Genomic DNA, 18701 nt, shown 5'->3' with positions numbered 1-18701 from the left:
TTTTTTTTTTTTGGAGAGGTTTTTGCCATAGGGCGCATGCGCTTGCCAGACAGACAGAGACAGAGAGACAGAAAGCGAGAAATCACCCTCCAGGGGGGATGGCCATGCCGCAATCCCTTCTCCTCCAGTCTCCTCTTTGGATCTTGGGCACGCACGCACACGCACCCGGCATGAGTTTTAAGCCACCGGGTCCGGGACGCAAACTGCGGTCGACTACATGGGAGTCCAGCGACATAGCCATTACGCCAACTGCTGGTCCCTAGGGAGTTCAGCGCCTTAACCATCATGACACCTGACAGTCCCCCAGGTATTGTGATTTTCAACTCCAAAATATTTTAAAAGAATTTCTCTGTTAATATTCTATATTTGGTAATATCATTCTTTTATTTAAGTGCTTACATATGGTTTTACTTCTTAATGCATATTTAAATAGATAATTTAAAACTTACTTCTTGTAAGTGGAATATCTGGGCTTCCTCAGGAACAGTTTCTATTGACTATTACATTTTCCATGTGTGGGCTATACTTTGTTTGCTAGTATGTCTCATAAATGTTTGTTTTAGTTAAAAACAAATTATTTTTTTTAGAGAGATTTTTGCTGTAGGGGGTGGATGCTTGCTGGAGAGACAGAAAGACAGAAAGTGAGAAATTACCCCATTGTACGGATGGCCATGCCAGAATCCCTTCTCCCCCATTCTCATCTTGGGATCTTGGACATGCACGCACATGTGCCCAGTGTGAGTTTTAAGCTGCTGAGTCCAGGACTCAAACCATGGTCGACTACGTGGGAGTCCAGAGATGTAACCATTACACCATCTGCTTGTCCTGAAACTGAATGTTTCAAACTATATAATGTAGTAACACTGGAAATCACATTCCTTCCTGTCCCTCAGGGTTTATTGTGATTGTTTTTGTTTCTGTTCAATGACTTTCCTAAGCTAACTCCGTGAAGTCTATATTCTTTATCATATGTAGCCATAGAAGTTTCTGCCTAGAAGTCACCTAACAATTGAACAGAGTTACTCACCTGAAGCCAGTAAGTCTGCCAATCTTTGCTGAAGAACTGTGCGTGTGTTTAGGACTACACATCTACACATCTAACACTCAACCAGGTTTTTGACAACTCTGCCTTAGCTTTCACTTGCTGTGTATGCAGAGCCTCTTTACAACTTTCTTGAACATGGATATAACTGTGTGTATGTCCTGTCCCAGATCTCAGGAGTATGTCAGAGTTTTTCAAATAGCTCATTCCCCAGCTCTTAAATTTGTGGCAAATGTTTTCTACACTTTGGGGCAGTGGTAAGGTTAAAACATTTGCATATATAAATATATAAATATATAAATACATAAATTGCTGGACAGACAGACAGAAACAGAAACCGAGAAACCACCTCCCTAGGGGGAATGGTCATGCTGCAATCCCTTCTCTCCCATTCTCCTCTTGGGATTTTAGGCACACATGAGAACATACCCAACATTAATTTTAAGCCGCCGGGTCCAGGACTCAAGCTGTTGTCAACTACATGGGAGATCAATGATGTAACCATTGTGCCATCTGCTGGTCCCTGTAATTTTTTGTTTGTTTGGGCATTATTATTATTATTATTATTATTTAAGCAAGTCCTCCTTTCCCCTGCCCACAGAAAAGGCATCTTCTACTAGGTAAGCTCCAACTCAGGTCAAATATATTGGGTCATCAAGAAAGTCATGATACATGTTTGAATAGAAAACCGGAAAAATATGTCATGACCTGCCCAATGAACTGCTAGATAGCCATCTCAGAGGGTCTTTTAGGGGGAAAATCAGATGGGTTCAATAAGGACAATTCTTTAGCAATGAGGATTTGAAAGAGCTCTACCTCTGTTCTGCCTATTTGGTGGCAATGAGTAAGCAGGCTGTTATTTTTTTAAGGTTCTGCGAGCTGAGGAGTGCAGCATGGTATTAAGGCACGTTAAAATGCCGCAAAACTCACTGTTTCCACTGAGAGTTAGTCATTCTCAGTAAACGCTCCATGGACTGCTGCAAGACTTTGGTTAAATATCCCATCTCTGAAAAAGTTGATCCTGAATACTTCTGGCAGTTTTTTCATTGCTCTTCTGGAGAAGCAAATTTTTAATACAGTACCCACTCTTCTACTTTTCCTAACAAATTGCACTTACCCTTCACTTCTGTACTACAAAGACAGTGGGTATACTATATAAACTATGCGTGCATGTACTCCACTGCCACATTGGAGAATCATGCCCCTCCTCCTGCAGAGGAGCGAGATGGTCAAGAAGGCTGTAAAACAATAGAAGGCAGTGTGCTTCGGCCTCTGAGGAGTTCATAATCTAGCTTCAAGGACAAGACACATTAAAATAAATAAATAAAACACAATATCAGTGCCTGGTACCCTCAGGAGTATTCTTAATATACAGCATGCTAGGGGTGAGCAGGTGGCATGGTGGTTAAGGCACATGGCTAATCATAGTTCAAGTCCCAACTTAAAAACTGCACAGGGTATATGAGTGCATGCCAAGAATCCTGAGAGGAAAATGGAGAAGGGAGTGTGGTGTGGCCATCCCTCCAGGGGGGCTGATTTCTCACTTTCCCTCTCTCTATCTCTGCCTGTCTCTCCAGTGAGTGCATGTGCTCTATGGCAAAACCTTAAAAAAAGTGTGTGTGTGTGTGTGTGTGTGTGTGTGTGTACACATATGAAACGAACTAATCCCTAATGGAGTGATAAATATGAGTCCACAGACTAGCAGAGAAGGGATTCTCTGGGTTGGAAAAAGTACCAAGAAGAACAGCAGTCTCTGCCTGGGTCTTTACAGAGACCCATGATAGTGATAAGAAGGGGGGAAAATGTGCCAAAAAAAGGGGAGACTGTTCAGTTTCAGAAGCCTTTAAATATTTATAATGTGAACCGTTATATACTCTGGGTACAAATCCTTTGTCAAACGTGTATACACACACTTGTTAGAAACTGTACATAAGGCAGCATTCATTTGTCTTGAGAGGACGGCTTGTGAACAGGTTGAATGGGAGATAAATTTACCAAGGGAAGGAGGGCTAGTGAGTGAAGAGCCTTGAACACAAACGTAAGGAGTTGCAATTTGATTATATAGGCCAGAAAATGGAACTATCACTATGCTTTCAGGCCAAATCTGGCTGGTTACCAATTTTTGTAAAGAAAATTTTATTAGAAACCATGCCTGTGCATTCACTATTGTCCATGGCTACTCTGAGTGAGCAGAATGGTTGCAACAAAGACCACGTATCCTACGGAACCTAAATATTTACTATCTGGCCTCTGAAACTGGTCATGACCGCCCTGGACAACAGAAGAGAAATTAAGGGCACACAGAATGCTCAAGAAATGATTTTTAAAAATCAAGATATAACTGTGAGCAGCACTGAACTGGGAAAATTTTGCAGGAATTAGTGACTGGCTAAAGGAAAAAGAGTTAAAAGTCACAGATAACTCCACAGTTTTAAACCTGTAGGACTGGTTGGAAGAGGGTGGTCCTAACTGAAACTGAGCTTGGAGTAAAGTTCGTGGATATATGGTGAATCTGCCTTTAGACATGTTCAGTTTCTGCTGTTAGTGAAACTCTCAACTAGTATTTAAAAGTAGAGATGTGATACTTCACCTGGGAGAGATGGCAGGGTTGAAAATAGGGATTTGAAAGTCCTGTGCATAGCTGAAAGCTGCGGAAAATGGAGCGACCTCCTCGAACGAATACAGAGAAGGTGTGAGAACACACTCACCTACATCAAGTAGAAGGCAAGGGGGAGAACCAGTGGGGACAAGGGAGAAATGGCCTGGGGGAGAGGTGAGGAGAGGGCAGCACGGCAGAAGTCATTTATAAGCTAGAACAGCTGTTTTACGAATGAAGGTATGAAGAAGAGTCTGCAGAGGGAAGAGTGAATGGACAAAAGGTCGACGGGACTGGAGAAGCATCAAAGAGGTCTAAGAGGAAAACAGCAAGGGGAGCAGTTAATTTTTCAGATAAATCTCTAAAATGTCAGATACCATGTGGAGAAGCACATTTACTTATGAAAAGATGGCCAGCCTTTCCACTGACTTAGCTTTCACTATGAGAAAACTTAGGCATTAGAGAGTTAAAGAGTGATCATAATCTTTATGAGCGATGAGCGACCTTCGAAAAAGGAGCTCGCTGGAACGACTGTCAGTTATAAAATCCCTGATAAAAAGAAGTATGACAAAGGTGAGATGCTGTAACCGCAACATAAAGCAACAGGGAGAGTGGAACAGCGACGTGGTCACAGCTAAGACTGCTGCCCCGTGTTATAGGCCTTCTCTAACTACCCACCGTAACTAGAGCACTTTTCTTACTGTTATTACTGCAGATGGAAGAGCTAACCAAGCACCGTGAATGGTAGGTTTTTCTGTTACTAACTATATCCTCACTGCTAATATCCACCCAACAGACAAATATCCCTTAAATTACTATGGTCGCATACATTCTTTGTTGAAAGGTGCTAGACAATCTGAGTTGAAGAATTGTTCTTTGTGTCTTAATTGGAAAATAACATTAAATGTATCAGTAAAAACCTTAACTCTCACTGGCTTACAGATTTACACCAAAGTAAAAGAAAATTAGAGAAAATGAATTTAGGCATTTGAATAAAATATGAAATACAAAGAGAAATGGTATTCTTAATGGCTAGAACAAGTGAAAAAATCTATTTAATAGCTAAAGTAGTGAACTTTTAAAATGAAAAATTTAAAAAGTAAAACACACGAATTTAAGTGAAAGCATTTAAGGACCAAATAAAACCAAGTAAGGCACTTCAAGTTTTCTGTAAACATCCCTTAAGAAAAGATTCAATTAGCAGATACACAGAAGGAAATTTCCTAAAACTGGAAATTCTGTAAGAAACAGAGGGCCAGCCCTGTAATGTAGTGATTCAGGAGTTGGACCCCACACTGTTGGGTGCAGTTTGAATCCTAGATCCAGTGGCTTGTAAAACACACTGGATGTACGTGTGTGCACACCCCAAGTCCCAACAAGATAGACAAATGTAGAAGGGACTGTGGTGTCACCATGCCCCATTGGGGCATGTTTTCTCTCTTTCTCTCTGCCTCTCTCTGGCAAGCACATGAACTCCTGGCAATTACAAAACAAAACAAAACAAAACAAAACACCAAAACAAAAAACAAACAAAAAAACCTAAGAGCTTTTAAGAACTTGATTTTTACACCATCCAATTTCATTTCAAAACCAACTGATTATATTATTAATAAAACGTATTAGCCATGACATGTAAAGCTTGTTAAGTTGAAAATAAAAATATAGAAGTAAAAAGAAGGAATAGAAAGTTTACAGCCATTGACTGATGTGAAATTATCTCAATCTCAAGCTGAGTGGATTTAAAAAATAAATAAAACAATGCATATGAACCCAACAAAAGTATAGGAGAAACAGAGATGTAATTCTCTACATTAGCCACTAGGAGGCGGCATTAGCTTAGGCTAGGTCAGTGGGTGGTGAAGACAGGTAAGCAAGCACTTGACGTTTGCAGGTACAAAACCACCAGAGAAGGACATTCTATTTGATTATACCAGTAGAAATTTTGAAAGCAAATATTTTGAAGGATCAGAAAATTGTCCACTTACCTTTACTACATTGTCTCCTGACTGTCCATTATTCCGTAAACAATCTAGACATATAGCAATCTGTGGGTCACTTCTGTGATAGTCTTTATCATCTTGATTTTCATCACCTTCTTCATCTACTTTAGATTTGTCAACTTTTAAGGTATCGTCTGTACAATTTAAACAAAACTTAGATATAACTCAAAGCTGATTTTAAAGTTAAACAACAATTCAGTGATCATCAAAACAAAAATTAACTTAAAAATATTTCATAACTATTTTGAATAACTGAAAAATAAAATGTTCTAGCCAACTCAGTAATTGTTCAGAAAACCACTGCAGAGTTACTAAGATAGCCTAAGATTTCTAGGCTCACTGGGACATCCAGATAAAAGATTGAGGTCTAGCTGTATCTAGTCATAAAACGGACTGCAATTAGTTATGAAACCACTTTAGAATGTGGACAAGATATAAAAATACTTTCAAATTCTGTACACATATTTGAACGATAAACCAAATATTCACTTTTCACATTTTAGAATATTATCTTTAAGCTCTGAGAATTTCAGATTATTAGATATTTATAAAATCAGTTAGTATAGGGGCCAGCAAGTGGTGTGGTGGTAAAGGTGTTGGATTCCCACATGGCTGACTGCAATTCAAGCACAAGACCTAGTGGCTTGAAAATCATGCTGGGTGTGTGTATGCATGCCCAAAATCAAGAAGGAGAATGGAGGAGAAGGATTGAGGCATGGCCATCCCCTCTGAGAGATCATTTCTCACTTTCCCTCTTACTGTCTCTCTCCAGGGAGCACACAAGCCCTATGACAAAAATCTTTAAAAAATAAACACATGAGGACAAAATAAGGTTTTTTTAAACATATATATATAGCTTTGTTACATGTTAAAACTCCATTAAAGAAATCTGAATGGCATACTTCATGTTATATAGAAATGTATTTAACCTATCTCATGCCCACAGCCTATAAATAATCAACTCTGTTTACTCCCTTGACTGAGTGCCTCTGTCTGCTCCATGTGCACCAGGCTAGGCCTGTGGGAACCGTCTGGGAACTGCAGAGCTCTCATCCTCACTCTCATCGTGGATGGTACAGGACGAAACACAGGCAAGTAAAATAACACTGGGCAAGCACAGGATGGGGAGGCACAATGGACCACGTGGGCACATACCAAAGAGGCAATAAACCTAGGCTTTGGAGGTAAAGGAGAGATGAAGGGATGATTTGAAGATTAAATTAAAAGCTGAACAACTCAGCTAGTTGATATTACATTGTAGAAACTGTTCCCCGAAATGACAGGTCAACTGCTCTTCAGTGACAGTAGGAAAAGCCACATGGATGGACCATAAAACGTGAAGTGCTCTTTCTCCTATGTACTTTCTTCTGTTTCTTCTCCGTATGTACTTAGAACCTACACAGACAGGAGCTACCTCTGATAACTAAACTCCCAGCTCCAAGGAAAGATCAACTTCTCCATCCAAATTAAGGACCAAACATCATAAATTCTTCAAAAGAGGAGAAAACAATGGGAAGAGGAGATTTAACTCACAAGGGAGACTATGTCCTTCACAAGTCAGTCTAGGATACAGTCATACACTAAGACCTACCCTATACTTCCTGAACGAGGTGGTCAACAACTGGAACGTTTAACTAACCGTGTGCTATCTACGTCCTCACCGGAGCACTACAGTTTAACTGCAATGCGGACTCGAATAAAACAAGCTTTTAGTTAAGTCTGTTTCTTGGTCAGGCTTCACTTCTTTGCCCATTTTATTGTAACAGATAAAAAGACAGTCCCTTGCTGCCTTGTTCCTGTCATCACAACTGTTGTTAAATCTCCCCTGCTATAGGAAAATAGCCCTGCATAGTTAGGTCAAACTAATAAACCGCGAGCCCATCTTACAGGTGAAAAAGAAAGACAGCATTTTCTCATCCACCTTGATATACAATGGACAATCCTAAATGATCTCAAGGATAAAAAGCCACGCTTGGGAGACTGAGTCCACAAGAGCCTGGAAGGACACAAATACATTCTTGAGAGATTTCAGTTTTCAGGTATCTTGAATTAAATCTCGCAATAAGAAACCAGGGGGAAGCATACCACTTCCTTGTATTTCTAGATACCCCTTTGTGTGGACAATATCCATACTAAAAGCCTTTTCTCTCCACTCAGAAATATTTGGCACCTGCTGAAGTTATTAAAAGTGATCAATTGTGGAGTTGTCTGGAACCTAGAGGAGAAATCTGAACATTTAGCACAGGTAATGATAAAAATTGGTACCCTGAAATATTTCTCAAATCTCTAGGACACGTAAGTTGGTACCATCTGAGCTCTACTTAGGAAAACTTCACCCAGAGGCTCAGAGCAGAGCAAACTTCCTGATCTGACTCTCAGCTGTATCTCAGCTCCCTTTCCTAATAAACCAAGCATAAAAAGGCAATAAAACAAAAGGTCCTCTCTTTATTGTGGGTGATGGCTTTTCTTACTCCACCTTCCTCTGGTTTTGAGAAATATTATCCTCTGTTCAGTTTTATTTCCCTTTTCTTAAAGTCCGATTTCCTCTTTTTACAATACCCTCGGCTGGACTGACTCCAGATACACACACAATCTGGAGTGTGTATGTGTGTGTATGTGTGTACACACATACATACAGATATATGCCAATTGTTTATATACAATTTATATAAGATCTCATATAAAGAAAAAAGGTTCATAATGCAAAGGAAGAGGTGCATGAATTTTGTGCAGGACAAATTTGAGCTTGATGTAAGATATTCATTCACCAAATCTACAAAAGGCTAATCTGAGACACGATGTCAGATACAGACATATAAAAAAGTCACCTTGTCCATTTTCTTGAGGCTTATTTTTCTTCCAAAATTCAGATTCACGCTCAAGTTCTTCTAATTTAAAAGAAAAAGAAAAGAGTATAAAAACCATAGGAACAATCACAAAATATTTAAATAAAAACACTGATTTCATAAAACACAAAAGCCTGCAAAAATCTATATAGCAACTTACGTTCTCGTAGTCCAGGGACAAGTTTAAATATAATTTCCTCTAATGTATTATCCAACCTTTGAAAGGGAAAAGAAAAAGAATATACTAACAATGAAGACAAGAAATTCCAACATGTGAACAGTTTAAAATCTTTAAAAAATTGTTTTTTGCCAGTAGGTGCATGCACTTGGCAGAGATAAAGAGATAGTAAGAGAGGGTAAGACAGCAAGCCTCCACCCCCATTTGTGCATGCCCGTCAAAGGGAATGGTCATCCTGCAATCTCTTCTCCACTCTACCTCCTTTCAGGATTCTAGAAGCATGCACACACACACACACACACACACACACACACACATACACATATGCCTGGTGTGAGTGATTCCCCAGCCACTGGGTCTGGGACTTGAACTGTTGGGTTAGGCATATGGGACCCAATCACCTCAACCACTGGGCCACGGGCTGGCTGGAGATCTCTATATCACAAAATACAGAACTTACACAATGTACCACACTAACTATACCAAAAATCTCTGTACACAGAACACAGCTATTTCCAGCCTTCGACCATGGTTGACTGATGACAAAAGTGGTCTCAATTCTCACTTAACTCTATATTTACACCCTCTCAACATGAGTTTGAAATTCTTCCCTTGGTAAAGAGAATCTACTTCCCCACCTGAGACCACAGGCTCGCCTCGAGACTTGCAAACGTAGCACGAGCAACCTGCTCAGTTCTGAGCCTAGGCCTCCAGACTCCCACAGGCTTTCTCCCCTCCCCTCACAGTACCCTGAGGACAAGCCTGGAGACGAGAGACTGTGCGAAAGGGGGCCTGGGGCTTGCTGAGGTCTACTGGACTAGGCCACAGACAGATGGCTCGCCCCAACACACAGCAGATCTCGGCCCAGAGGAGCAGAGCACCCTACCTGACCTGACGCATAGCTCGCTGTACCTGAGTGAGCCCGGTCTGGACCCAGAGAAAAGTTCTCTTCCTAGAGAAGAATTTAACTATGTACTTTGGCATTCTTCTTTTCTCTTCCTGGTGTCTAACTCTTCCTCTTCATGGTCTCACTGCTTCCACTCTGTTCTCTTGCTCCTGCTACACCCTCTTCTCATTCGTCCCTTTCATTCTACTCAACAGTGTGATGCTGGCGAAGTGGAGGGCAGCTGGCTCCAGCATGGCTGACTGTGTGGTCGAAGCGCAGACCAGGTGGCTTCAAAAACACACTTGGTGTGTATGTGTGTGTGCCCAAAATGCTGAGAGGAGAATGGAGGACAAGGGACTGTGACGTGGCCATCCCCACTGGGGGGTGACTTCTCACTTTCCCTCTCAATGTCTGTCTCTGGTGAGCACACGCATTCTACAGCAAACTTAAAAAAACAAAATAAAACCAAACAAAAAAGCAGTGTTACTCTTCTCTGAATAAAAAGAGAAAGATAGATTGCTCATATCTAAAAAAAAGACAACAACCTTTGATTAACTCATTGTCTTAATCTATTAGTCTGTTTCCCAATCTCTTCTTCTAACAGGAAAAAACCTGAAAGCATTAATTTACATTATTTTTATTGTATACTTTGTATCTTGCTTCTTTTACACCGGTGAAATCTTAAAACCATCCATAACATCCACACTAAATAGGCTTATTTTTTTAATTGAAATCTAAAATTCAAACAATTAAAAACAAATTTCTGTTTTGCCTAATACTGCTTCCCTGAAAGTTTCCTTTTTCTGGTTTTCACTTATTTAATTTGTTCCTTCTTTGTTCCTAAGGATTTTCCTTTATCCAGCTCCTCCTAAACCTCATCTTCTCAATGGAATGTTCGCCATTGCTCCATACTTGACACTCTTCGGGTCTCAGCACATGAAATGGTAACTGCACACAGCAGCTTTAGTCAACGTTTGCTGAGTGGACAATTCCCTCAGAGGAATTCGCGATTTCGTCCCTACCATCTACCTCGGCACCAGTGGCCAAGAGAATTATAATGTGATCAAGTATGTAATTTGAGATGTTCTAGTAGGCACATTAACAAAAGTAATTTATATGTTTTATGCGAAACTAACTTTGCTTTGTTTATATATTACATAATTTCATAAAATGTAATTTTTAGTTATTTAACAATAAAGTTCTAGTTAATGGGAAAATACGTACACTGTTTTAGGCTTTAATTGCCATTACATTAAACTAGAAATTTCCTTCCTCACTTGTACTAGCAACACCACAAGTGGTACCAGACTCTGTGCTCACGGCCCTCGTACGGGACAGCACCGACTCAGACATCGTGTCTCCAGGCCCGCTGCATACTGTCACATCCCCTCTCTCCCTTCTACGTTAGAGTCCCTTCTTTCTGGGTTTAATTAAACTCCTGCACATCCTCCAACAGCCTCCTGAGACTGGGTACGTGGAGGGTGAATTGCTTTACCACCTTTGTAACAGACATCATTTCCTATTATCCTTCTGTTCTTTTTTTTTTTTTTTTTTACTTTTTGCTTTAGGTGCATGTTTTTTAGCTTTTTGCTTTAAGGCGCATGTGCTTGCTTGGGAGAGACAGAGAGGAAAAGTGAGAAGTCGCCCCTCCCAGGGGGGCTGCCATTCACCTTTTGGAATTTTGGGCACATACACGAGTACGCGGCATGATTTTTAAGCCACTGGGTTTGGGATTTGAACTGTGGTCGGTCATGTAGGATCCAATGTCTTAACCTCTATGTCACCTGCCAGTCCCAATATCCTTATTCTTAGGAAGTAAACACTAAAGTACTTAAGAGCACTTAAGTAATACATGTAAGTTACCATAGAATCATCCAGAACAAAATAGCAAGAGCATGCAATATATATGATAAATCAAATGACGAAAAAAAATCTTAACAATAGGCTAATCTGGGTAAACAGAATACAAGTATCTCATGTACTACTTTAATTTTCCCAACTTTTTCTAAATTTGAAACTGTTCCCAAGTAAGTTTTAAAAATATATGACATCATTCCTTAGCCAGGGGATTCATGTGGTTAAACGGACTGGAATTCTCCAGGTATCTAAATGTCAGACCGAAAGATTCAGATAAATTACCTTACAAGTAGCACTTTAAAACAGAGTACATAATAACTAAATATTTTTTAAAATTTTTGATAAAAACATTAGGAAAAAATGTGAAAGAGAACTTTGTTCTCTGAGCTCTGTAAACCAGTTTCTGTACCTCAGCCAGCTGCCACTTTGGGCTGGATAATCTCTGGGTAACGTCTGTGGGGAGCTGTCCCACACAATAGAATGCTAACCAGAACCCCCAGGTCCTAACTACCGGACCTGATGACCAGAAAGGGCTCCAGACATTGCTGAAAGTATTTTACAGTGCAAAATCACTTCAGGTGAGAAGCACTTCGTTAAACAGGGCTAGCCAAAGCCTTGCTCCGAAGTACAAACTATAGCAGGTTAATGTCCAAATATGAGTCTATATTATTATACATCACCTGCAGAGTTTGCTAACCTAGAGGTCTCCAGTGGGGTCTGAGAGCTGCCATTTCTAACAAGACACTAATGGTCTGAAAATCACACTTGGGAACTACTGGTGATAAACATTTACCCAACGACAGGCACTGAAATTGGTGGGGGCCGGGGGAAGGTCTGAAATGTAAACTTTCAAATCCAGATGTGTAGAATGAGGGCAGGTATACCTATAAGAGAGTTAGAAAAGGTTTCAGAGATGACCTGGCTCTATTTTTAGATGTGTACTTCCCTCTGATCACATGGGCTGTGTTCGAGCGATGGAAGAGACAGTGGGGAAAGGATGGGTCTAGGGGTGAGGACACCTGGCCTGTGACTGGGAAGTAACTTACATAAGAAATGAGCTGTGGGACCTTAGGTAAGTCATGTCACGTCTACAAATTGCAATTTCCTAATCGGGAATAAAAGGGTTTGGATTAAGACCTTAATCTTAAAAATAAGTGATTATACTGCTTAAGTTGAGTAGCAAGCACATGTACTCTTTTTTAAAAAAGTAAACTTTACATAGATGTTTACATACTATTTTTTTGAATACGTAAGTTTTCAGAAGTTCACAGTACACACTTACTATTACTTATCTGAAATGTGTGAGATTGGAAGTGGTTTAGATTCGGGATTTTATTGGATTTTTGGAATATTTTCATATACATAAATGAGCTATCTTAGAGATGGAACCCCAAGACCAAACACAAACAAATTCATGTGTGTTTCATATACACTATATTCACATGGCCCGAAGGTAATTTTACACAATACTTTTTGTATGGCATCATTCTGACTGCAATTCATCACATGAGCTCAGGTGTGGAATTTTCTACTTGTGGCTCTGAGTCATTGCTCAAAGTTTTGGATTCTGAAGAATTTTGGATTTTGAATTAGAGAAGCACTATTAGCTCTGTCCCTTTTCCACTACCATATAACACAACAAAATGTAAAGTATTAAAATACTGAAAATAATGGCAACTAAAGTCACTCTTACAATTTTAATTTGAAAATATATTTATTACGTACTTAAGAGGTACAGATGTATCGAACTCTTAGTAAGATAATTAAAAATAAAACACATCAAAGTGAAAATCATAAAATCCCTAAGACTTAAATTGACTGTGTCAGGACACCAAAAGATGATGACGTATGACAGACATTAAGAGCGTATACAGCTTATTTAAATGACATGAACTATTAAGTATACTCCTTACCTTAACATTTCTAATGGGTTTGTTTCGTGGACTTGGTTGCCACACCTTGGACAATCATTGCTGTCTTCAAAGTGCTGGACAATACAAGTCTTACAGACTAAGAAGAAAGAAGCGGTTAGGTTAAAATACATCATTTCAACTGTCACTTAAATTTAAAGTTAAACTAAGGGTAGCAGTCCTTAAAACTGTAGGTCAAATACTATTATTTAATCAAACTTTATAAAACCTTAACATATAAAACTACAACAATCATATGAAATTAAAGCCCATTGCCATCATATAAAAACTGTATCTATTTTGTTTGTTATTTTTCTTATGTATATTCACGAAGGAAATACTACTCTACCAGCATTAGTCCAAAACAGCTGGTGCATGTACATAAAACAGGCTTTTCACTTAAAGACAGACTAGGCAGAGAGGTACGACTGATGTGTGCATTTACTTTTTTTTTTTTTTTTAAGGTTTTTGCCATAGGGTGTGCATGCCCACTGGAGGCAGACAGACAGTGACAGTGAGAGGGAAAGTGACAAATCCCCCACCCCCACCCCGAAGAGGATGGTCAAGCTGCAATTCCTTCTTATCCATTCTCTTCCTGGGATTTGGGGCACATATGTACATGCGCCTGGTGTGACTCATAAGCTGTCAGATCTGGGACTCAAACCACAGTCCGCTATATGGCAGTCCAGTGCCTTAACCACTACACCACCTGCTGACCCCTGCGTTTACATTTTTAGTTAAAAATTTATGTGGATGCAAACAAAACTTGAGAGTTTTCAACATGTTTGGATGACTTTCATTGGCAGGATGCTCCTGGGATGAACTGGGAGCGGGGAATGGAATTCCATTCTGCAAATACCACGGAGGTGCTGGTCTTTGCAGGGCATGATGGGCCTGTGCTCCCTGGGACCAGAGCCCAATGGAACACAAGCATGAGCAATGGTATCCAGCCATATGAAGGCCCAAGATATATACTGGGAGGATAATTAATAAGCTGACAGGGATACTGAAACTTTTCAACAAATATCCTAAAAGACAACGAAAACATGATTTGTGGACTTTGGCCGCAGCTTACACAGCCTGTCTCATGCCAATTCTCTGACTAGGAATTGCTTGCTTTTACATAAGCTGCTGCCACCTATTATGCCAACTGCTTTGCCCCAGTTTCGCACAGGCATTTACGGCACTAGAACTACAAAATTTCAAGCAGATGCCCGACCCCAACACCCATCTGTTTATTACCCTCTCCGACCAGACACTGACCTGCTGCACAGACGGGCCCACCCGCTGTGCAACCACATTCCACGCTACTTCTCTTCCCCACCTTGAGATCCTCGTTATCTACAAGAAGTCCAGTTTATCTAAAGGACGGTCAAAGCAAACACCAGGATTCCTGCCACTGAGGTCAGGTCTGGAAATTCAAACACACAGCCCGTGCTGGCTGGAGCAACAATAGTTGGGAAAACTCTGTCAGGTATCTAACTTTACAGTTCATTTAGAACACGCAGGAGATAATACCTGAACATTCGGTTTATCCACCTGAATTCTAGACAGTACACTAGGAGTTGGGCATGTGGGGGTAACTGAAAGCCCACATCCTTATGAACCTTACAATCTATGTAGAAAGGCAAACAAATCATTTCAGTTAGTGATGGAGATCTCCAACTGCTCCCCCCTCAACAAAAAGGTGTAGAGAGCACGCAGATATTTTCGATACAGTGATCAGGGCAGGAGACATCTGAGCAGATTCTGTGTTGGGTAAGTAAACCCGAATCCCATAATCACTACCGTTCTCATCATTACACACAACTATCAGGATAGCGCCCCTTCACTACAGCTTTTCCAAAGTTTGGGTGAAAGCCAGTATCAGAAAACCTTTGATAAAGAGCTTAATGAAAAGTTAGTTTAGTGCTATCATATAAAACTTTTTTTTTTAAGAGAGATTTTTGCTATAGGGCATGTATGTTTGCTGGAGACACAGAGAGAGACAGAGAGACAGAAATTGAGAACTCACTCCTCCACAGGGGATAGCCATTCCACAATCCCTTCTCCTCCATTCTCCTCTCAAGAACTTGGGCATACACACTACCAGCGTGAATTTTAAGTTGCTGGGTCCAGGACTGAAACTGTGGTCAACTAGATGGGAGAGTTCAGTGACATAACCATTATGCCATCTGCTGGTCCCCTAAATATTTTTTAAAAAGCCAAAATAGTCTTTGGCAAGAGAGGACTGCCTAGTTATGCTAAGTTGAAGGATGAAAAGCTGAATTCCTTTAGAAGATTACTGGTATTTGCTCTTTTCCCAGAGACACTAGAAATATGGGAAAAAGGCACAAAGGATAGGTAAGAGACATGAGTGAAGGGTTTTTTTACAAAGCCTCATCCTGACCTGGAACTCTGACCCTTGAGGTTCAAAAGGCTTACACACTCGGTGGGTTCGGCCACCCTGGCTGTCCATCAGCCCTGACCAGATGGAGAGGTACGTGGCACGCCCAGAGCAAGTCCTCACCTAGGTCAGCCAAGAGGCTAGCAGTGGGTCCCTCTTCTCCCAGGGGCGAGATGATTGCTGGTAAAAGAGACCTGAGACTCAGGGCCAGCAGATGGCATAGCACTTACGTCACTGGGCTCCCACGTGGCTGACCGTGGTTTGAGTCTTGGACCTGGTGGCTTCCAAATCATGTCAGGTGCATGCATGTGCATGCTCAAGATCCCAGAAGGAGACCAGTAGAGAAGGGACGGCAGTGTGCCCATCCCCTAGAGGGGTGCTTTCTTACTTTCCTTCTCGCTCTGGGGAGTACACGTGCCCTACAGCAAATTATGTGTGTGTGTGTGTGTGTGTGTGTGTGTGTATGTATATGTGTGTGTGTGTGTGTATATATATATATATAGAGAGAGAGAGAGAGAGAGTCTCTGACAGGCCAGATCACCTGCCTACTCTGGTGAATGGCAGCACAGAGACTTAAAATCCAGGCTTTCTAATACAAATTTTTAAAGCATTTTTTTATAGATGAAAATAAAAAAGCTTCTCATTAATTTTTTTTAGGTAGCTTTAGAAAATTTCAGATGTCATACAACATAATATTTCTACTCCAGTTTTGTTCTGATGATTTGCTGGCGGCAATCATCATTAACACTTAAAAGAGTTTATGTACAAGGCCAGCAGGTAGCATGTGGTTAAGGCAGACTCCAACATGACCGCCTCAGTGTGAGTCCCAGACTCCGTGGCTTGAGAATCATGCCCGGTATGTGTGTAGGCATGCCCAAATCCCGAGAGGAGAATGGAGGAGAAGAAGGGATTGTGGTGTGGCCATTGGGGGTTGATTTCTCACTTTTTCTTATGTACCAGGCAGCATCCTGAATATATTAGAATATTCAACATGTATGTATGTACATAATGTGTCTTAATCAATATATACTTAATTCAGTACAATCTAATAATAGAATCTTCACTTCACTACAACCACATTAATTAGGTGGCATTATTAGGCCTCTTATGGATAAAGGAAATGAATAGAGAACTTTAGTAAGTTGCCTAAAATCATGAAGCTAGTATGTGGTTAAAGCTAAGAATTTTTTTTTTTTTTTTGGAGACGTTTTTGCTATAGGGCGCGTGCGCTTGCCAGAAAGACAGAGAAAGACAGAAAGACAGAAAGCGATAAATCATCTCCCAGGGGAGATGGCCATGCCACAATCCCTTCTCCTCCATTCTCCTCTCAGGATCTTGGGCACACACGCACACACGCACACGTGCTCATCGTGAGTTTAAGCCACCAGGTCTGGGACTTGAACAGCGGTTGATTACATGGGAGTCCAGCGACATAGCCATTACGCCAACTGCTGGTCCCAAAGCTAAGAATTTGAACCTGAGTTCATTTTCTTAAATAATGCATGTCTACATGATACAGTCTCTTCTCATAGATTTACAAAATATAAAACAAGAATGACTTATTCCTTAAATTAAGAGATTTAAATATGTCTATTTTTAGAATTAAATCTTTTTTAAACTATATTTTACACAAAATAATCCTTTTAAGTAGCTTACTTGTTCCTTTAAAAAAACCCCTCAAAACTACATTTCGCACATGGCTTTTGAAAGCTGTTAAATAAAGCACAACCTTACATAAATTAGAATTTGAGGAAACTTGGGCCAGAAGTTGAGTGAAAACACAAACAGTAAAAGGATGGTTTGCTTTCCCTAAGATGCTTTAAAAACTTTTTCATCACTATTAAACTCATCTTTAATTGTTAATTTATAATCTGAAGTCTACACTAGGTATAAGGCACATTTTAAAAATATACTGAAGATTTGATGCCAAGCTCTCTAACTGGTTATTTCAACTGGTGTGAGGACGAAGTTCGAAGGTCCCAGTGATGCTTAAGACACGTGTACAGGCCAACTGGAGTCTTCATTCTTAGTCCGGCTACAGACAGATACGACAGCCTCAAGAAACACCTGGGTCGGAGGGAGTTAGGCTCACCAAAGATACCCCCAGCTGGAGAAACACTTAAATAACAACAGAGCTAACATTTACTGAGCACTAACCAAATATCAGCCTCTGGGCTGAGGGATCTGAGTGGATTACAGTGTGGACTGTTACCATCCGCCTTTGGCAAATGGTAAGCAGCACTGGACGGCCTGGGCAGGCTGACCACAGCTGTCCAGCTGTGCAGCAGAGATGGCCACCGTCCATGGGCTGTGAAGCCCCAGGTCCAAAATCCAAACCACGACACAATGCATCTCAGATTGGATAACATGGCTCCTGGCATCACAGTTTCATAGCTTCAAATGATCTTTATGTCTAGCTCATCACAAACATCACTACATTTCTGTCTAGAGCTTACTAAGTGAATTCGTAACGTTTACCATTTCTTGGATTTGGGCTAGGCTGTTGTATAAATTAATAGGGAAATGGTCATTGTGTCATCTAAAATAGTAGTTTTTAAAATTTAGATACGTTTCTCAATCACCAATAAGCTTTTTTTTCCTATAGGGAGCATGTAACAGAGAGACAGAAAGTGACAAATCACCCTCTGGAGGGATGGCCATGCTGCAATCCCTTCTCCTCCACTCTCCTATTGGGACTTTGGGCATGCATGTACATGACCCTGGAGTGACTTTCAAGCCAAAAAGTCTGGGACTTGAACCATGGTCGACCATGTGCCATGTCTAGCACCCTTAACCAGCACGCCACCTGCCGGCCCCCAGTAAGTTTCTTTTAAAGACTAGATTCACAAGTTCCAACCCAGAACAATAGAATCGGAATATCTGGGAGATTAGCACCAGGACTCTGCATAAATTGGCAGAGGGAGGCCAGGGCTGGTCACAAAAACCTCACTGGGTAGTGCCTATTAGACTGTCCCATTCAAGGACTTGGCTCTCTGCTGA

General features: G+C 40.7%; 1 protein-coding gene across 5 annotated transcripts in view; it reads right to left on the bottom strand.

Moving 5' to 3' along the window:
• Positions 1-18701, bottom strand: part of PCGF5 (polycomb group ring finger 5) — an 84348-nt gene that overhangs the window by 25637 nt on the left and 40010 nt on the right. For all 5 annotated transcript variants that reach the window (XR_003549284.1, XM_006147632.3, XM_006147634.3 and 2 more), the window contains 4 exons: positions 13319-13415; positions 8645-8700; positions 8467-8526; positions 5624-5772 (listed from right to left, as the gene is read on the bottom strand). Coding sequence is in view for 4 of the 5 variants with exons in the window: in XM_006147632.3 (XP_006147694.1) it covers positions 5624-5772; positions 8467-8526; positions 8645-8700; positions 13319-13415 (362 nt within the window). In the remaining variant the exon portion in view is untranslated. The remainder of the gene's footprint in view (positions 1-5623; positions 5773-8466; positions 8527-8644; positions 8701-13318; positions 13416-18701) is intronic.

Source organism: Tupaia chinensis, unplaced genomic scaffold (assembly GCF_000334495.1).
Source record: "Tupaia chinensis unplaced genomic scaffold, TupChi_1.0 Scaffold000217_1, whole genome shotgun sequence".
NCBI lineage: Eukaryota > Metazoa > Chordata > Mammalia > Scandentia > Tupaiidae > Tupaia > Tupaia belangeri.
The sequence above is the reverse complement of the archived record's forward strand: the minus strand, read 5'-3'. Positions and strand labels throughout refer to the sequence as shown.